At 29.9% G+C, this 22,187-nt stretch overlaps 1 protein-coding gene across 2 annotated transcripts; it reads left to right on the forward strand.

Moving 5' to 3' along the window:
• Positions 1 to 716: 716 nt before the first annotated feature.
• LOC132939784 (probable peptidoglycan muropeptide transporter SLC46) lies at positions 717 to 21,348 on the forward strand. Of its 2 annotated transcripts, XM_061007155.1 has the most exons (9): positions 717 to 1,390; positions 12,692 to 12,834; positions 14,389 to 15,090; positions 15,358 to 15,730; positions 17,156 to 17,257; positions 17,373 to 17,510; positions 18,642 to 18,725; positions 18,787 to 18,943; positions 19,708 to 21,348. In XM_061007155.1, exons 3-9 carry the CDS (start codon positions 14,500 to 14,502, stop codon positions 19,952 to 19,954), a joined length of 1,692 nt encoding a protein of 563 aa, XP_060863138.1. In that variant the 5' UTR covers positions 717 to 1,390; positions 12,692 to 12,834; positions 14,389 to 14,499; the 3' UTR covers positions 19,955 to 21,348. The 2 variants fall into 2 exon arrangements, with proteins under 2 accessions (XP_060863138.1, XP_060863137.1); XM_061007154.1 differs by lacking the exon at positions 12,692 to 12,834 and having other exon boundaries at positions 720 to 1,390.
• Positions 21,349 to 22,187: the final 839 nt, after the last annotated feature.

A 22,187-nucleotide genomic window follows, 5' to 3' on the forward strand; every position in this document is an offset into this window, starting at 1 on the left:
CGATTTTATCCGAATATAATATTTTCTCATTTCATTTATGCTGAATAAAAAAATCACGGGCACCTAACTATTATTACGATAAAAACGGTAAAAATAATAATAATAATAATAATAATATACAGGTACTATATTACGTTTGAGTGTTATTTTCAAAATTATATTGTCGTACTGTTATACGACTTCGTCCTGCAGCACACAGTCTATTACTACTTACAAAGCAATCGTCATAAATCGTTCATTTTTTTTTTTACGTTTTTTCACCTATATAATAATTGTATGCAATCGAATTACATTTACAATCGCAATAAAATTATATTCGTATAATTTTCCCCTATACCTCCTACACACACACACACACACACACACACACGGGTAATTGCGTCGTGGTCCTGCTATCGCGGCGTTCGCTAGCACGCAGAAATCACCGCCAAAGTTTGAACAGCCTGCGCCGACGAATCTGTCAAGTGTAATAATACGCATGTTGTAATATTGTCGTGTATCGCTTACGACCGTCGCGGCGCGGTAGTTGAAATTTTCTGATTTCGTCCGCGGAGCATTCAAAATAATATCATTATTATTATTATTATCATCATTATTATTATTATTATTATCATCATCATCATCATCATCATCATCATCACCATCATCATCATCATCATCATCATCATTATTATTATACACTCCACCGCGGCGCCGCCGCCGCCCGTCGTTGCGAGCGAAATGAAAAAGCGCCGCCGCGTCGGAAGTGGGGAGGAAGCAGAGGGCAGCGAATAGGTATATTATGTTATAGAGTAACGACAAATTAGCAGCCTTCGTAACTCGTGGATACTCACTCGTCGATTGTTTTCATAGTATAGCGCGCAACAGCAGCAACAAGTCGAACGTCGATCGGCGACCGTGGCACACACACACACACACACACGATACATAACATTAACGCGTTCACGATTTAATATTATCATACCGCGGTATGACCGGTGACAACACGTTATTTTTTCAATTTGGTATATTTCGCGTGTACGCGACCGCGGTATGAGCTACCGGGTATACTAAAAAAGCCACCTGTTATACCAGCTCGGTAGTTATACGATATCGTATACATTTCGCGGAGACGTCGTACTGGGAATACAATATAACACTTGATATCGTTGTACACCGGCCACGAATAGAATATAATATAATATATAGTTGTATACCAAGTGACATTTTCGTTGCGACTCGACCGATTCAACTCGTGGCCTAGAAATACATCGTTGTGTGTCCACTACGGCGTTTGATTGGCGAAGACGATTTCAAACCATGTCGTAAGTCGATTGACTTTTTCAAATTTCGGAATCCATTATTACACTGCACCATGTACCCGGCAGATCGTCGTGATTTCGGACGAAAGGTAAGATGACTCTACGTTTTAATATCATCACTTATACGTATGGTGTATTAGGGGTGGTAAATAATATATTGTTTTTTTTTTTTTTTTTCGTCGCAATAATTAGACATATAATATAATAATAATCATTATTTGTCTTTGAAGGTTTTTTATTTGGTTTTTAATTGCATATTGCCGTGATGCTCGGTCATTGACAATAGGGATGTGAAAATCATTAATTTCATTTTTGAATTAAATGTCCGTATGAACACATTACAATATTATACTATTAAAGTCCACCTAAAATATACGATCAACGATATTTTGTTTGGATTTCACGGACTTTTAACGCACATACTTGTTCCAGAAGGTACCTACGCTACTTTGATTGGTACACTGGCTTGCTACGGTTTTTATGTTCATACACAATTTGAAATCACTCGCGTCTAAGAATTATGACTTGAAAAGTTGTTGATCTTGTTATGGTGACAATTGGTTTTTAGTTTTCAAACTAAATTGAAACTGTAAATAATTATGTGTATATTGATGTGAGTCTATTTAATTTTTCTGAAAAACATTTTTATTCATATATTGTACCTATATAGGTAGGTTCAATGTAAATGTCTATAAATTCAACTAATTTGTAAGTGATATCTAATCTGTTTTATGTAGTTTATGCTTACATTATTTTTGTATTAAAATTAATAAATTATTTTAACCTTGTATTAGGTAGACGTATTCAGTAGGGTTTAAAGATCGGAACTTAACTTCTTTTTATTATAAAGACCTCAATCAATTTAGTGTTTGTTGAGATACGAGGATCTATACGAGGCCTTTTTATAAATTCACCAGTGTATGTAACAATATGTAACATATCTATTAAAGTATAAACTCTTTATTAGTCATTATTTTATTAGGTATATACTAAAATTTGTTATAACAACAGTTTATATATAACATACGATCTATAAGGATTGCCGGGGTGTAAGTCACATTTTCACGTGCATAAAAATAATTTGACCTAGTCTATTTTTTAGTTACAATACTATACTATATTTACCAAATAATACATTTTCTTGTAAAACTCTTTTATTTTAATTACAATTGTTATTTAAAAATACAAAATCCTATTTATAGCGACGACACATTGTCAAGCGGACTATTGCATAATTTTTTATTTTTAATATTTTTATCACTGTTATTCTAACCGATATATTATTATTTCAGTCGAATGTCATAACACGACATTGTTTCTGGGACATTCGCAGATTCAGTATAATAGAACAATAAAAGTTAATTATGTGGACCTCTAACGAAAATAATAAAAAAAATTTCCTCGTCTATTGTTTATATACACTGGATAATGTTATCATTTCTAAATATGCAGATGATGCTTGTCAAAATCGTTCGTACCATCAAATTAACTAATGCAATACGTTTACGATCGATAGTTGTATGAATACAATAATATTTTTCTTCCTGTTTAAAACCACGATTAACTATTATAAGTAGGTACCTAATGCAGACAGTTTCAGATTCCAAATTAAATATTTTATGTTTATCATTTCACTATTCATTAATGTTTTTTCGTTGTATTAATATTATAAAACTATTCTCATCATTGTAATGCTAAGTAAAACAAAACACTGTTATCCAAATCCCATAAAATGGCCTAATGGTTTACACTACCGTATGCATATTATGTTTCGTATGTTAGTATGTTTCATATTAAGTCGGTATAGTATAGTATACAATTTATCATCAAACAATGTTTTAATACAATATTGATATTACAAAATAAAATCATAATCATTTATAAAGTATTAATCCCAATTACTACCTACCTCCTATAACTATTTACCGACAACTCTTCCCAGCTTTGTAAAATTTAATTATATAAATTACTAATTAGAAACTAACGCGATATATTATACTTGTAGTAAGTTGTGTGCAATTGTTGTATTAATATACTTTTTAAAGTTAAGTTTAAGTTTTTTTATTCGATTTAAATTATATTGTGTTATATTTTATATCCGGTGAACGTACTTTTATCACCATAATTCAAAACTATCAAATGAATAATGGATGCTACGCATATCACATTAATATTAAGCAGGTATCCATTAAATTTGGGCACAAGAAAAAATTTGATCAAGAATGTGCTGATAGCTGCGGACATCGTATTTTTTCAATACAGAACAATAATTTTAAATTGTTCTGTAAATACGTCGCAGAACGAGCAATCTCAACGTGGATGCAGTATAATACATAGATAGGTTAGGTTAGGTTACATAATAATATTACTGTTATTATTATTTTACACGGCAAGTAGGGGAAAATTTGTCCCAGAGTTTTTGTCGAATGCCAATTTAATGTTCAGTGTTTTCACTTTACTATTATCGTCAATCCAACTATTATACCTAAATAGTATATAAGAGACGTACCTATGGTATTATTTAATATTTATTATCTGAGAATTCCGTTCATGAGATACAGCTGGGCTGGCGCTTTAAACGTTTTCAATAAAATAAAGTCGGCAAAAAGGTACACGATAATAATGAATAATAATATATTGTATTGACTTTAATGTATGTAAGTATAAAGGTAATAAAATTATAAAAAAAATTTACATAAACATTGACAAATTCATTTCATATACATATTTATTTGAATCATTTACATTGATATTTGATAAAGTACTTCTCAAATCGATTAGCCACGTTATTTCCCTAAAAGTATAACGCGTAATAATTTAATTATTTCGAGCAACACTGGTTATAATTAATCTAATTTTAATTCGCTATCCAGCTTTATCTGCGATTTTTTTTTTTTAACTGAAAATATTTTATACCTCAAATTGAATAGTGTAACATTATATTTACATTGGTTTATTCGGTGTAGTTTTTTTTGTTTTATATAAAGTTGAACTTAATGAATACATATTTTTTATTAGATTATTCATTAAAACAAATTGTATTAAATCACACGTTTTTCATACCTTATTATAAGTTATATTCTCATGGTTGTACATTTATTGTAGCTGATACTTTTTAAGTTCTGACAGGTTTAAATATATATATGGACACGGTGCAGCTTATTCAAGCATATTATTCTCATTCATTTTTGTTTATGAAACAATAACTAGATAGTTGTATTACCACATATAAAAGTGTGATACATGATAATAATAATATAAACAATTTAGCCATTGATTCAAAAACATCTCGATTTATTATTATATGATGACGCCTTAAAAATAATTTTTTTTTTTTAATCACAACTAATTAGACTTTTCATGTTATAAATATAAATTGTTATACTATCTTTATTTTTCTCATATACCTACATAAAAAATAATCTTGCGACTTGTTCAAACTGTATTTTAAAATGTCAATTCAATAATAAAGTATTACATTGGTTAGGTAATAGCCTTACAATGAGTAGATGTATAGCGAAAATAATATTAAAATATAATTGTCAACTGATATCATCAAGTCGTTACATAAACTCATAATATTCAATTTTATTCTAAATTTACTGTTGTATTTTGAACCTATATGTTTCAGACCGTTAATATACAGTCCCGCACAGGGTTTTTGTTATCCTGTTGTGTAATGTGAACGGATATAATGATTAAGACGAAGAAAAGCAAGTGGGTCAGACGTTTCAATAATAAATTGACACAGTTTTAGTTTCTGAGCGGAGCGATGAATGTATTGGTTTTACAATGAAATGAGTTATTATTATTTTTCTTTATATTAGATGACACTTTTTACAGTAGAAAGAATGCTTCGATCTTAAACTTTGAGAGTGGTTTCTGGTAGCACAATGAATCTAGTTGGTACCTACTTTGGGAAGTCAAAACAAAAAAAAAACCCAGTATTTTGCAAAATAATCGAGAAAAACTAAAAAAATATTTAAGGAAAACAGCTAAACCATTTTTCGACAAAATCTATTAAGATTTAAGTTTTTTGGGTGTAATTCAAAAATGAATAACTTAATGTATAAACTTAAATTTTTCCCCTAATATTTTTGCTGGGGTCTTATAATTTCGTGACGTTTTATAGGTACGTCGTTTCAAAATATTTCATATTATAATACCTATTTGTGCTATTTATAGATATTTGAAAGTTTTTGTTATTGAGCCTTTTTGGTTTTAAAATGTAATCACGTTTCCTCATAAGTTTGTTTTACTGGAAATTAAAAGTTTAACACAAAGCCACATCATTGTTTGTATGAGCGATTGAAGTTCAAGTTTAAGTTTATTTCGTCGTACTAGGTAATTATTAAACGTAGGGACTTGACACTCTTCACCACTACGTTAATTATTATTTACTATATACGATATGAAATTTTCAATATATTTAGATTAATTTTAAGCTATTTATACGATGAACAGTTTTAAGCTGAGTATGTATAGTATGTAGTAGTAACGCGCCGAATATTATGCGTCGTTGTTAAGGGGATTCGATACCGTAATTTTCTGTTTTTGTCTAACATACACGCGACATAGGATTTTAGACTGGTTCTTTGCCAAACATACTAATTGATCTAATGAAGTAATAAGAATTCTAAAAAAAGATTTGACTTTGTCGTCAAGTCTATTTGAAATCGACTTTCCCATGTTTTTGATTTTTCGATTTTAACTTCTCCAAAAATTAAAATACGACAATTTTTAAATACAATTTTTTTTTATATGACATTTTTAGGAATCTGGTGGATAATATAAAACATGTGGGAAAGTCGATTTCAAGTAGACTTGACGACAAATTCAAATCTGTTTTCAGAATTCTTATCACTTCAATAGATCAATTGGAATGTTTGGCCAAAAACACGTCTTAAATACTATGTCACGCATATGTTAGACAAAACAGAAAATCACAGTATCAAATCCCCTTAATAGCTAATTATTTCAAATAATAAATAATATTATAATAATTATTGTACCTATATTGTACCTATGCGATTTGTTATTAGAAAAATTACTTATATCATTATCAACTATACATATTTAATAAAATTTACTTCCTTAGTAATATTGGATGGCAGAATGGCACTTTTGATCTCCGCTCAGAATCGTTTTTTTGTATGTAATGATGTACCTATCATATAATTCATATTAACACATTGCAGTGACCTATTCGATAACGATACTCGACACCTACTATACAACAAAGCGATTTAGGGGTTTTTTTTTTTTATTACAATTTAAACAATTTACAGTTATAAATACATAATAATAGTAAAGTGCAAGATTTGTATTCAAAAATGGGCAAAAAGAACGGAAATATGTTTGTTAAACGTACAAAATGTGTACTCATATAGGTTGGGACTTGGGACAGTCGGGTTGTATATTTTTAATACTTTTAAGTAGGAAATTTCATGTCAATCGTAACTTTTTCGTCATCGTTAGCAAAGGTGTTTGTTGAAACTAATAAGTTACAAGTTGCTTTATTTTCCTAGCATTGAAAAAAGAACGTTTTACTGCATTTATCGCGTCCGACTTTTATGGACTGTAGATTGTAGTGATCGGGAAGATGTAGGTTTTTGCCAATAATAGAAATGTAACACGCATTGAATGTTGATTGCATAATTTTATTTAGTTTAGGTATACGGCAGTACTACAACGGTCACAAGTGCACAACTATGATGGTATAAAATAATCTTAGAACTTTCGAATCGCAAGTCCTCGGGAGTCTCTGTGTTAATGTAAATTCCGTCCAGAATGACCGATATTTTTATCAACGTTTATTTATTACGAGTACAGTAAACAGTAGCTAGCAATAAAAAAAATGTATAAGTACTCATTCTACGTCTAATTATATTACTATCAAAGTTTGTTGAAATTGTAACCTAACCCATTAAAAAAACTCCACATCGTTAGGTAACAAATCGAAAATTCTTGATTATTTATCAGTATGGTTTGGGCATTATTTATATAGTTACGTATTTAATACTTCTAAAACGATATGGTTTTGGTATATATATATTTTTTAACAGGGGTACCTAATAGGTTGTCACATAAATGTCAATGTAAAAACAGTGAACCTACCATGTACAGGAAATACAATCGCGTATTTGCAACAAAAATTCAAAAATCAACTTTAACGACCGAAACATCGCGATTATGGACCACGTTACTAGTTACCGGCGTCGAGCGGTTGATGTCAAAGTTAATTTAATAAAGGGACCGAGTGTGGTTATTTATCAAGGTTGTTTAGCGCGTATAAAAAAAAAAATTAAAAATTATAACTCGTCTGTAATGACATCCTTTACACGACAAAATCTCCGCAAATTTACTTGGAATTGTTTCATATGAAATAATATTATATACGAGTGTGTTCTTGTGAAGAAATGTTTTTGTTCTCTTGAAGTTTTCGGGGAGACTTACCAACGCCCTCGGTTCATCCGTGAACCCAACAGACAACGAAAGTGTTTGACTAACTATTTTTAATGTTGATCATCACTTCATCTATAATTACTGCAACATTTTCCGATGTAGTATTTTCAAAAATAAACGGTTCGGCAATTGCATAAAACTATTTGAAAATGACTAAATAAAAATGACCATAAGGTTCCAAATGTTCTAATACAACCTACCATATAATAATAATGTATATTATTATAAAATGATATAGTAACTGTTTTTCTATAATGTATTTGATACACATACATTTTTTTTTCAATTTACATATAAAACATATCACACGTTTTGTTGAAAACTATATACAGGATAATAAGACTTTAATTAGGTAAGTTACAAAACTTCGAAACTTAAAAAAAAATTTTTACTAATCCACAGTTATTGTGAATAAATCTCTTGAGTTAATTATGAGTATTATTATCTGTGGAATAATATTATTATAATGTTGTGATTTGTGACCACAAAAAATTGGTGAATAGGATTTGATTGGGGCCAAGGACAGAATATTGTTGTCATTGATGATAAAAATACCCAATGTTTCTAATCGACGAGTTTGATCAAAATTACACACATAATATTTATATATTTATATTTATTTGTACCTATTATAATAAAATTGGAAAAATATTGATGTGCTACTATAATATACGACGCATACATGTTGTACCTATATTCTGCAATGTGCAGATGGACCAATTGTTTTTCACTGTCATTTGGATTCCAAATAAAATGTTTAGGAAAAAGGTGTGACCACCAGAACATACATTATCTTAAAAATCATCTCCCCTTTGCCCATCGACAAATCTCTGCAGTACAAGCTACACTATGAACTCATAATTATTTGAAATATTATACGGTGGTATATGATGTATAATGAACGGTATTCATTATATTAAAGTTCCATTCGACCAAGAACGTAAAAATAACTAATAAGGTAATAATACGTGTGTTTACATTAATGTTTTCATCTACTTCTCGGAAGAGGTTTATATTATTAACTATGCGCGTTGGTCGAGAACATAAATACATAATATCGATCTTGACTGTTGATTTTCTGGTTTGAGTTTGAACACAATTTTTGCGGGGGTGGGAGTTTAGCCTGACCACTTTCTCCCCCTCAACTTTTTCTATATTTTCGTCGATGGAAACTATTTATAGATAAATCGCAGAGTCGAGGTTACCGAGTTTAGCACAACGATGACCAATGTGTTAAATATATAATATATCACCGAGTGACTACTAATATCATCAAATGTATGATGTGAAGGAACTTAACAGTAGCTACGCGTGTTACGAATTTTGTTCTACAGAAGGTCGATACCGAGATTTTCATGAAATTATGACTTGTGTGATTAATTGATATTTTATGAGCACATTATAACATAATGTATGCAAAACAAAATAATAATAAAATAGAGTTATGGTTCGAAGACAATAGTACAATAGAAACATGATGGAAATAACAGGGAGTTACTCTTAATAGAACAGATTTAAATCATCTTATTCTATATAGAATTAGGTAGGTTCATGTTATATTTATTTTGTTTAATATTAAAATGACATACGTTGTTTTAGGCTATATACGACACTAAATAATAATGTGAGTACCTATAACTGGTCGTCACTCATCTAAACGACATCGATATTTTTAGGAAAATTAATTTTAAAATTAGCATCATTTGAAATTTTGAACATTTTCACAAACGAGTCACAGAGTTATTTTCATTCACATTTCAAGAAAACATAGGCACTGATAATTTTTCAAAACTTAGATATTCAAATGAAAATTTGAAAAGATAATACGGAACTATACTAATACTTAACTAATAGTGTACCTATCTACTAACAAGGGAATTTTATTTATTACAATACAGACGAAGTCCAATTATGTAAACACATTAATAAAACTAAAAATGTGAAAAATATAATATAAATAAAATAGTTGTTATTTAACCAAATAAAGATGAAAAAGATACGTCTTCATTGGGAAGTCGCATGCATCTATTGTGTGGAAAACTTATATTATTGGTAGAAATTGCAAAAACCAAATCCATTCTGGTAGTATAGGTAATATGAGACACGGGCATTTAGGTGAGCAAGTATAGTGTTGGTATTTCATACAGACAATTTTGCGTAATAAAAAAAACAAATTGGTATTAATTTGTCTAAGAGTAAAGACAATCCAAGCTGCTGAAGTACTGGGTCGTGTTCACGAGGCTAATCACAAAGTAAACAATACTTTATAATAATGTAAAATTATTAATTTTATTTTCATTGGTTTTGGCAAATATACATATTTAAGTATACCAACTGTAACATATTATGTAGTACTCTTATGATCGAGCGACACAATTAAAAAGTGTTACCATAATATGATATTCTTAATTAACGAGATGGGTAAATATTTTCTTGTTTTAAAACATAAATTTAGTTGTTCGGGTTTATATAATAATATGATTCGCATATCGCACACAACATATTATAGTACACTAATTGCCGGATCATCAAGCCTTGAACTAGTTGAACTATGTTATATTATTATTTACACAGTTGTAATAAAAAAAATGCACGTTGTTAGGTACCGGTCTGTAGAATTTATAGATTATAAACAGTTATTTAAAACAATATAGGTACTTGGTAAGAAGTCAGTTCAATAATATGAGAAAAATTAATATTAATAAACGAGTGAGCAACGAGTTCTTTGGATAATAATATTCATTAAAAAGATATTTTTTATAATAAAATTAAAATATTTAGCCGTTTAAGGTCTTACATATTTTATTCCACTTTATGATAAATTGGTAACAAGAAGGTATTTACATAATGCATTACAAATGTACATTATAAAGTTATTTTAAATTAGTATAATATAGATACGTATAACTCCTAACGCTTATTATAAATATTATAGTAGTGTCTATCAAATATTATCAACACTGTCTACTGTCTAGTATATTATAAATGATTTGAAAAACATCTGGGCTCGCCATAATATGACATTTATTATAAAAGTGCAATTTCTGTGAAGGGATAATTATGTCAAACTTAACGCGTAGACCTCTACAATACCAGCTGTAGTAGTTGTATAATAAGCGGTTTCTATCAACAACAACAATATTATTGTGACGAAGGTACATAATACCGATGATACTGTGAGCAGCATAACATTATAAATGTTCAATGTGCACAACACTGTTACTAATATTACTTGTAGGTCAATGTGGTGGTTGCAATCTCCTCACGACCACTAACCACAACAAACACCGTATGCGCCTAATTACTTTTACTTATCGTACACGATAATAAGACTCGATATTTATTAATTGCTCGTAGGTATAGTGATATTATAATTATATTTTATTGTGGTGACAATGAACAAACACAATCCGCATAATATATAAATATAAGCAATGGGTATTTTTAGACTGGTCGTGTTGTGCTCGGGCCTAATGGTGTTTGTACATGGTACCACAATATGGCAGGTACCCATTATATGGGTAGTAACAATACGCGTATTTTTCCAAAATGTTTTGAAAGTATTTAATCTGTAAAAATCTTCAAACGTATAATTACAAGGTTCTAGGAACATATGATTTATTTTACTTAACTATAAACTTTAGCCTCTAATGTAGCTTCTGTAATGTACATTATCCAATGTACTACTATATTGTTATGTATATAAATCTCGAATTATTCAATCGATACAATAATCAGATAAAAGCGTATTTCCAACATAGTTTTAATTTAACCGATTTGAAGTTTTTATTTAAGAATAATAATAGTTATAGTAATACCATACCGTTATTGTTTACCTATATATTTTGTTATATTATTATGTAATATGTATTAGGTACATCTGTATTGTTATTATGTTATTAACTACTATTGTTAACACTGCGATCATAAGAAAATTGGTTGAATAGAAGAATAATAAGTATATCCTCTGAGCACCTGCTTTGCGTTTCGAGTAATTACATAATAATTTATATATAATATTTTAATATTTATAGGTATCACTACTATCACTTATTAATTAAATTATCATCTTAAATAGGCTTATAATACTGAACTATACACAACTAAACGCACAACGACTATATTTTATTTGACTTGTGTCTAGACATTCTAAAAAATAAATTCTTGCATTTCATTTTTAAAAAAATATTTGTTTAGATAAAATATATACCTCTTACCTATAATTTTTTTTTATTGCTAATTTATGTTATACTAACTATAGTTAAATAAAATTCAACAGTAAACCACTGTACATTAAACAAATTCCTGGTACAAAGAGAATATACAATTAGTCAAACCATCCTAAGAAGGTTATAAAAAAATAAAAAACTACTGCCGTAAAAACATTTATGTATTAAATATATTTTGTTACTTTCTGTTTTTATACGGTTTGATTTAAAAACAGGTACAACATTCAAATAGTGAATACATTATGTTGTGGTAGGTACAGGGTCTGGGCGTATGGCATGGTTCAAAACTCAAGGTTAATATAATTTTAATTAAATTTTTTATTTTTAGTTCAGTGAATTATAGTTTAGTTATTTATAGTTGTATTATTTTGTATTAATTTGTCAAGTGCAAATCTTAAATTATGTTCGTTTAATCGTTTAAAACTAAAAGCTAATAAAGAGGTGCCTACTCTAATTATTGATAACAATTATAAAATATATAAATAGGTACTTTAAAATGTCCAACTATTAATGAATTACATTTATTCCATGTCCCGATTTTTGAAAGTATAATATTTTATCTATCACATATATGTAATATGTATGTAATATGTGAACATAACTCACTAATCAATACAGTGGCATTACTGGCAGGGAGGGGGAGGTTATTATCTCCACAAAATGTTTTTTTTTCAATTAAAATTATTAATTTTCCAGGTATGCAATATAATATAGTGTCAATAACTGATAGCGATTTGAAAAAAAAAATAAACATTTGGGTACGCTCCAACTACCATTGTCTCCATTTTACAAGTGCATACGAGTACAAGTCATGTGCTCATATCTTGTACACTCCAAATGTACGTACAGTGGTTCACTTAATTTTATTAATTTTAAATTTTAAGAGGAATCTACCAATTGTCAAATTTAAAGGTAAGAACATTATCTGTGGTCTCTTGGTGATTGATTTTTATGTTTCATTTCAAAGCGAGTTATGAACATTAAGCAATATTTTTTACTGTTTTACTTTCTATTATATTTTACAAATGTATGACTAGCTTTTTAGTAAAGACATTGAAAAATCCTTTAAGAGAAAGAGAGGAGAATTGAGTTAGCTTTAAATTTGATAGTTGATTGATTTAATCTTAATATTAAAACCAACGAAACTAAACGTGAACTGCTAAACGTAAATTATCTATGTTGCGGGCTTGTAAGACAGAAACAATAAACGCAAGTGTAATGTTCTCTTGATGAGAAAAAAGATTAACGAATAAGGATCAATTTAAAATCGTAACTATTTTTTTAGTTCTAGAGTCTAGAATGACGTTATTATACTATTAAAATTTTTAAAATTAAAAATATTCTGATCATACATATATTGTTTTTGATTGTTTAATAATGACAACTAATAAACGGTATAGTTTTTCAATTGATCAATATGGTTCATATTCAGGGGGTTATCTCAGAAAATAAATCCTAATAATTGCGCTTCTGTATTCACAAATCGTCGGATTATTGTTTCGTATTAATATGGCTAACTTCGTTATTGTGTAATGATATCACGATCATTAAAGGTCACCATGATTTATCCGGTTATTTCTCTACGTGCTATTAAGTATACGTTATTTAATAAAAAATAAATAAAACTTAAGACGTTTACGTGATCGGAGATACAAAAATAGACGGAGAGAGCGTAATGAAGAGTGAAAGAGACGGAGAGAGAAAAAATAATGATCATTATTATATACAAGATAGCTTGTCACCTTAATGGCGTTACACAAAGTGTGTCATAGGGTCATTGTTTAATGTTTATAAGTTACTGCTGTGGACCATTGACCCGCCCGATTTTAATTAAGTATCACCACAAACCTATCACGTCGGTTCATAGCAATTTGTTGTTGTATTTTCCCTATCGTTTTTATTATTGTCTCTAAACCTCAAATAATTATGTTGTCGATGATATTTTTGTGGTGTTTTTAATCTCAATGCCGTTACAATAGTTCTTCCTTATAGTACTTTATAATTACTCGGCAAAGAATTTTCTCCTAGGCATTATGGTCTTGACACAAAAACGCTTAAAAATTAACTACATGAAGAAAAAGGTCGATTGATCTTTAGTCTTTGTAAACGTTCCATTATTTTCATAAAGTTCAGCTTTCTAAATATGAATAACTTTAAAAATATTTAAATATGACATTGTTGGTAAGTATCCCCTGCATTATATTCATAGATTTTTTCTATCCAACTAAGTAACATCTGGTATCTATGTTTTAATTTTAAACGTGATTTTGTTTAATTTTTAAAACAAATGTAGGTAAAATGTGAATCTCCAACAATTGTTTTAACGATGAGTAATGAATAATGACTAATGGGTATTTAGCAATTGTTTCAACTTAAATTATGTTTGGTTTTAGATATTCGGACGACATGTTTGAACCAGAATCCAAGTGTACTTTTCTTTCGGACATATTCGATTTAACTCATAGCTGCGTTTAATCACTGTCACAGACAACCCCGAAAACACAATGACCTACGATACTAGTGGGGTAAAACGCGAGAAGTCGTCGCCACCAGAAGACAACCACGAATCATGGCAGGCCATGAGCATCATGTCAAAAGCCAAATTCATGCTGAAACATTGTACGGTGGAGCCGATGTTGGGATGCTATATAGTGTCCAGCGTGTTGGCGTCGCTCGCCACGCAGAATCTGAACTTGCAGAAGGCGTGCCGGGTGAACCTCCGGCTGGACAACTCCACGTGCTCGGCGCTGGAGAGTCGGACGATGAATAACTACACGAGGGAGGATGAGGTGGTGGTTCAAGAACTGGTGGCCGACATGATAATATGGAAGACGATCGTGCAGAGCAGTATACCGTCGGTTCTAATAATATTCATCGGGTCGTGGAGCGACCGGAACCACAAGCGCAAACCGTGCATGCTGATACCAATCATCGGTGAATTCCTCACCAGCATTGGCCTGTTGGTCTGTACTTACTACTTTTACGATCTCCCGATGGAGGTGGCCGGGCTCGTGGAGTCCGTACCGCCAGCTATGACTGGCGGATGGATGACCATGTTCATGGCCGTGTTCAGCTACGTCGGAGACGTGACTACGGTTAGTATAAAAAAAACAAGTGCCTATATACTATACTTTTGAGCTATAACCTAACCTAACCGATGAGTACTATTTGTGATATGAATACTGTCATGATAATATAAGACGTAAATCACGTGGAGTGGTCATTTCCTCGTGGAGTTATTTATAATCCGCGTTTATTCACTCGTTTCTATAAGAAAGCGCGTACAAAATATGTCTCTACTGCACAGATTCGCATTTGAAATGGCAACCCTTTTTTCTAATTCGTTCGTTTTGATTTTTCAGGTGAAAATGCGAACGTTGAGAATCGGTATAGTGAACGTTTTCTGTTCTGTGGGTGTGCCCATCGGTACCGCGTTATCTGGTGTACTGTTCCGAGAACTCGGATTTTATGGCGTATACATCATAGCCACAGTATTGTACATATTTGCTTTTGTGTATGGCATGGTCTTCATCAAGGAGACGAAACCAGAGATAAGTATTGAGAGTAAAGAGCCACCGAGGGAAACGTCCTGTGTGGATTTCCTCAAGGACTTTTTCAGCCTGAGCCATATTAAAGAGGCCGTCCGAGTGACATTTAAAGAAGGACAGTACAACCGAAGACTAAGAATTATTGCTTTGATGGTTGTCGTCATCGTCGTAATGGGCCCTTTGCACGGTTAGTAAATCCAAGTAAAAAAAAATTGATATGCTTGAAGTATTATTATGGTTATTTTTTATATTGATAGAACAATTTATTTTCATTTTTCACTCGTTAAATCGACCTTGGAATTTGTAAAGCTGACGGCTTGATAATAGATTGTTTGATTAGGTTGATTTGATAAGCATAAAAATGACGTTGTATACTATGCCGGATATAAATTGTGTAAAACATAACCTATACGCAAAATTTACCACTCCTATATGAAATACAAATGAAATGCATGTCTAATCAACGCTACCGTCTATGCTTCATATAACACTTACGTGTTTTTTTAATACAAATTTATGTTTCTCTCTCGGATAACCCCTAAAATACATAATAAATTGTACTACAGTACTGAGTTTTATTCAAATTAAAAAACTACTTATCCACATAGTTCTTATGCGGACCCGACATTTTGTAGTTTTACTCAAGAATTATACTATAATCTAGTAATACAGTAAGTATAATTTAAAAATGTTATACAAATTTTTGACTTTTTTCATTAAACCTTATTTTACATTTCCATTGTATCTACCTACCTATATTAGCTATAAATATTAATCTAATGGAATTGTGCGCAATTATTTGGAGGTTATTTTATAAGTCAAATGTACACAATTATGATAATATTATAGCTTCTATATACACCATCATTATGGTTATTTTTCAAATAGAAAAATTCCCGCTAGAGGAGAAAAGTAAGAAAAACAATGGCAAGCAAAAATTAAAATTTTAACAACATAATTGTTTTAATCACTATGTCCTTCGACTCCGTAACAAAGCTTTTTAGTTTTTTTTTAAATTTATAACTTACAATTAAAATACTCATCGCTGTCTGTTAATATATAAATGGTTTTAAATAATTATTACTTATGATAAATTATGTTTTATAATATCAATCACATAGAAAAACATTTTTTCTCTATTCGAGTAGGTAAATGTAATTTAATTAGAATTAAATTACGCATACAAATAATTTATATTAATTATACTTATTAGCTATATAACTAATACAACTGTATAAGTTATAACTCAGTTTCTCAGTTGCCCTGATATTTATTCTGTATTCAAATAAGAGCCAAGTATAATCTTGGATAATACGACAGACGTTGACCATGGACTATAAATTCTAACATAACATGTAAAGAAATAAATATTTCTTTAAAATTTATTCGCATAAAAAAATGAAGCTCTTCATAGTTTATTCAAATATTAATTCATCGTATTACTATTAACTTATTGAACTCCGTGAAGTTTTAGACATTGTGAAATATTATGAGTGTTGTATATTATTTGTAATTAGATAAATTTATATTATATCGTACACAGAGTAAATATATAGGTAGGTACTTGTGATTCAACAGTTCAACGTATAAATTATAACATAATATTTTGCAGGTGAAATGTCTGTGATGTATCTGTTTACACGTGTAAGATTCAATTGGGACGAAGTGAACTACAGTATGTTTTCCACGTATTCAATGATTACTAATCTTGTAGGTACGTCAAAATGTATACATCAATTATGGTTTCAAGTTTTTTTCAATATTTTTATTGTTTATACTTTAGTAATAATATATTCGTGTATTGTTTTTTTCATTTTTTATCAAAACAGGTACAATGTTTTCGGTTGGAGTGTTCAGTCACATGCTGCAAATCGACGACGCCTTGATTGGAGTAATATCATGCATGAGCAAAATATTGGCCGGATTCGTTTACGCGTTTGCCACAACGGATTTCGTATTTTATTTGGGTTGGTGATATTGCAATAAAAAATTTAATAAAAATGGAAGTAGGTACTAATTTACCACTCGCTGAAAAATAACCGACTTAATGCTACGACGAAACTGTTATAAGATTCTAAAAATCGAATATAATATTATTATGTGTAGGTACGTATAAAAAATAATACGTACCTATAACAATATTATTTACAACCCATACACATTTTGTAATGTGAAAATTAAATAAATAGGTATCTATTATAATAATAATTGTCCTATAATGTTCATAATAATTTGTCAGTCGTATAATCTCGTAGCTCTAAAATTAGATTTTAAGGTAAGAAAACCATAAGAAATACAATAGTATTATATTGACAAGTATGCTTAATTCAACTCGATAAATACTTAGTGAGTTGTATTCATCAAAGTAAAGGCCCAGGTATGTTAAATTTCATTTTGGTTTTTATAAAAAAAATAAATTTCATAACTCGTTCAAAATTATTTATTAAGAGTACGTCATACGTCCAGACCAGCATTTTGTTGTCTCTAACTAACAAGTGCGTAACATAGCAAATTTACATTGGGCAGACCACGTTTAACTTCGTTAGTTTCAAAATTAGTGTGAATTGACCTATTGTCAAACTTAAAGGTAAGAATATTATCTGTATTTTAAATTTATACGTCGGTGTTTTACGATATTTTAATTTTTAGATTGCAATATTCATCATACTCATAACTCATAAGTCATAACTCTCCTAAAAAATTGAAATAGATATCGTAAAAAACCTACTCACTTACACAAATAAGCTGTTGTTACCTTTTTAAGTTTGATTACTGGTCAATTCACTCTAATATTAAAACTAACGATGCTAAACGTGAGCTGCTGAGCGTAAATTTGCAGTATCACGCACTTGCAACTTGCAAGACGGACACAATCAATCATCTTAAGAATAGTTAAGTTAATTGTAATTGATTCGTATTATATTGCATGCTTCCGAGAGATAAAAACTTTTTATGAGAATAATAAAATAATAACTTGATTAACAGTTATTTACCATAATATTTTATATTTATATACAAGTGTCAAAACAAAACGTTTCTTAATTATTTGTTAAAATGTAAAAATAAAAACCCGTGATAAAAAAATATTATTTTTACAGCACCACTTGTTGATATTGTAAACGGCACATCATTTATCGCCATGAGATCGATTATTTCCAAGCTCGTACCACCCGATGAACTAGGTATGCAATGGTTATTTTAAAATCGAATTTTTTGTATCTAATCGTACATAAATACTTTCAGGAAAGGTAAACTCGCTTTTTGGCGTATGTGAAGCTCTGGTGCCCCTAATTTATGGACCAATGTACAGCGCTGTATACAAGGCCACGCTGAAGACGGTTCCTGGAGCGTTTTTCTTACTTGGTGGCGCATTAACTGCTCCTGCTGCTCTCATATTTCTGTTAGTATAATTTATGTCCTACATCGTGTTTATCTATAAAATATGTTTTTAAAAAACAAATACTTAATTAATATTTATCATAAGTTTCAATAATAAGTTAGTTTAAATTGTTTTGTTAATACAGTGTACTCTCGGTAACTCGAATTTCACGGGGGAAAAAAAATCGACTTAGGTACTAAAAATTTCGAGTTATCAAAATCTTAATATGTTATTGTTATTTGAAGGGGAATTTTATTTGTTCGAGATGTCGAGAATTTTGAGTTATCAAGGTTCGAGTCACCGAGAGTACACTGTATAATATGTTATGTTTGTTATTCTTTGGTTCACGCTTAGGCCCGGATTAAGAGTAGGCAGGTGTAGGGTACGCCCCTGGGTCCTATACGTGAGTAATTATAAACATCAAGAAGGCCAATATTGCAATGTTCAAACAGGAGTAAGAACAGGGTTGTTTTTTCCCATTTCCAAGGGGGGGAAGGGCACAACCAAGTATCGACATGTGACCATGTGTGTCTTACAGTGACCTACTCAATGACGAAGGAGGCATAAAATTGACAATAGAGCAGCCTTCCCGGTTTTATAAAAAAATATGATTTTAATAATAATTAATTTTGGGTTTCAATATGGGCTTTGATACACTTATAGCTAACAATATAATTTGATTAGAAAACGTCAACCTAACTGTTAGATAAATCGATTATTAACTTTATTACCCATAATTATTTATATATAATATATATGTGTGTGTGTGTGTGTGTATATAATAGATGGATGTACAATGAACATAAAAAGGAACGGAGAGAAAAAGAAGCAGAGATCAGAGACGAAAAAAAGAAATCTGAGGCGTTGAAGAAAAAAAATAGTTTGGACTTCAGGATATCCTCGCACGACTTCGACTTGAAAACTATATTAGATAGACGGACACAGACTCACAGAGGTTCGGGACAATTTTCAAGTCTAGGATTGGACAACATCGCATTCCAGATGGAAGAAGGAACTACCAAAGGCAAATAATCTTGACGATTATAACAATATATTATTGAGTATTTTTTTATTCCTAATGTCATGAAGTCACAACTTCGTTCATTCGTTCCGTGTGTAATATGTGTACATAAGTTAAGACGTCCGTGCAAATTAACTGTACAATAACTCTGTTTGAAAATCAGTAACTTAATGTCCATATTATGATTTTTAATTTTCGCCTGTAAGTTGGTATCGTCATGGTTGAAAACAAAATATTTTCGTATACGTTTAATGTTTTCCCGCGTATGGGGAATTCAGCGTTAGGTTGTGGTACAATTTACCTTGAAAATATGACCATTGTTTTCCTTGATGTGAATTAGTGTATTATACTTGTAGTCATAAATAAAGTCACCTGCAGGCGTCTAAATGACGACCCCACTGACCCAAATAAAAATATTGTAGAATATAATAATATATATACTGTTAATAATAATTTAGTCAGGCGAGTTATATAATGTTATACTATTTGTAGTATATTGTCTTATAGACATAAAATACAGCTTTCCTAATTTTTCCTGACTGACTTAAATATCTAAATTTTAAGTTACCCATCTTTGTACATGTAAATATACATAAATATATAAATATTCAAGCTTATACATAATTTTACATCATAATTATGTTTCATAATATATTTTCACCGCGAGGTATTAAAAATAATTGAACTATATTGGTTCGGTTAAACAACATAGATTTAAGACAGTTAATATAGTTTTGACCTTATTTTTTTATACGGACTCCGAAGTACGAATGTTAAATTAGTAGTTCAGTAGTTTAGTAACAACTCTTTACTGTAACTTATAAGTTTATTTAGTATAAAATACATAGAAAAGAATCACAGTTTTAGAATAGTAATTTGAAAACTGTATAGATTTGTATATTATTATTATATTACCAGATATATTAAAATTTAATTTTGTTTAATAAGATATATATAAGTGATAATAAACAAACTTGTTGACATTAAATTAAATCGTAGATGATTTAAAAACTCTATTTTGATTTTGTAAACTTTGGGAGGTGTAATATCCATCGGGCACCATGGGCCATTACTTCACTTATAAATCCTCCGCTCGTACTTGCGAACCTGCAATACCTCCAAGAAAATAGTCACCATATTTTATACTATACATAGATATTTAAGAACAAAAAAAATGTTTTATGCATTGTAACGTTTTTATTTCTGCGATTGAGTAATTCAATTTTAAACAATTAATCTGTAAACATTTGTTAGTTTTTAAGGTTTTTGTTGAATTATATTATAAATTTGTCGTTTTAAATTACCTACCTAAAAAAATAAAAATTATATATGAAGGTTCTCCTTTACTCATTATACAAATATATTAATATTCAATAAAACAATATAGTGCTATGTTAACACGAGATTACTTGTAAATTACTTTATAAATTCATTTAAATATTTGTAATACGTAAATCCTTTTAATTGCCTATTTAAAGCTCCTTAAAAAAAAATAAAAATTGGTGCTCGATCATTGTTTTTTTTTATATGTATAATATATATATACATACATTTTAAGTAATATTTGAACAATTGTCTGTACTATGTTTCTATAGACAATAGTTATATAACTGTACACTTGTAATATGAATTATGAATAGTGAATACATTAAACTTTTTTTTATACATTTCTCGTAGCTATTTATTATTATTAATCTTTGTAGGTATATTTTCAATTAATATCAATACTATATCATGATAATGTTGAATTTTATAGTTTTATGCGTCTGACGTTTTAACAGTTATCAAATCCAGGTTTCTAGATTTAAAATAAGTATAATTTGTATGTCATGATCACTTATTTATTTTTTTTGTCGTCGAATCAGTCAGTGGGTAAAACGGAGGTATTTAATTGAAATTATAGAATTATACTATCTACGGTCAAACATAAACGTATAGGTAAGTACGCTTTTCGTAGTAGCTCGTGAATAAGACGTAGGTAATACCTATACATATAATGTGTGACGTATTATAAAATATATTATAATAATATTATAATATACCTATGGGTTTTTATCATCACGTGGCAGACTGTAAAAAAAACGTATTGATATCAATCATATATTATATAATATTTTAGCAAGTGCGCACCTATCTAAGTATCGTACGTTTGGCAAGGGCAATACATTTCTCACGGGGCGATGACTAGCCGGAAAAATTACCTTCGTCGTTTTATTCATACATATTGTGTGCAATGACCACGTT

This window comes from Metopolophium dirhodum, chromosome 2 (assembly GCF_019925205.1).
Source record: "Metopolophium dirhodum isolate CAU chromosome 2, ASM1992520v1, whole genome shotgun sequence".
NCBI classification, from domain to species: Eukaryota; Metazoa; Arthropoda; class Insecta; order Hemiptera; family Aphididae; genus Metopolophium; species Metopolophium dirhodum.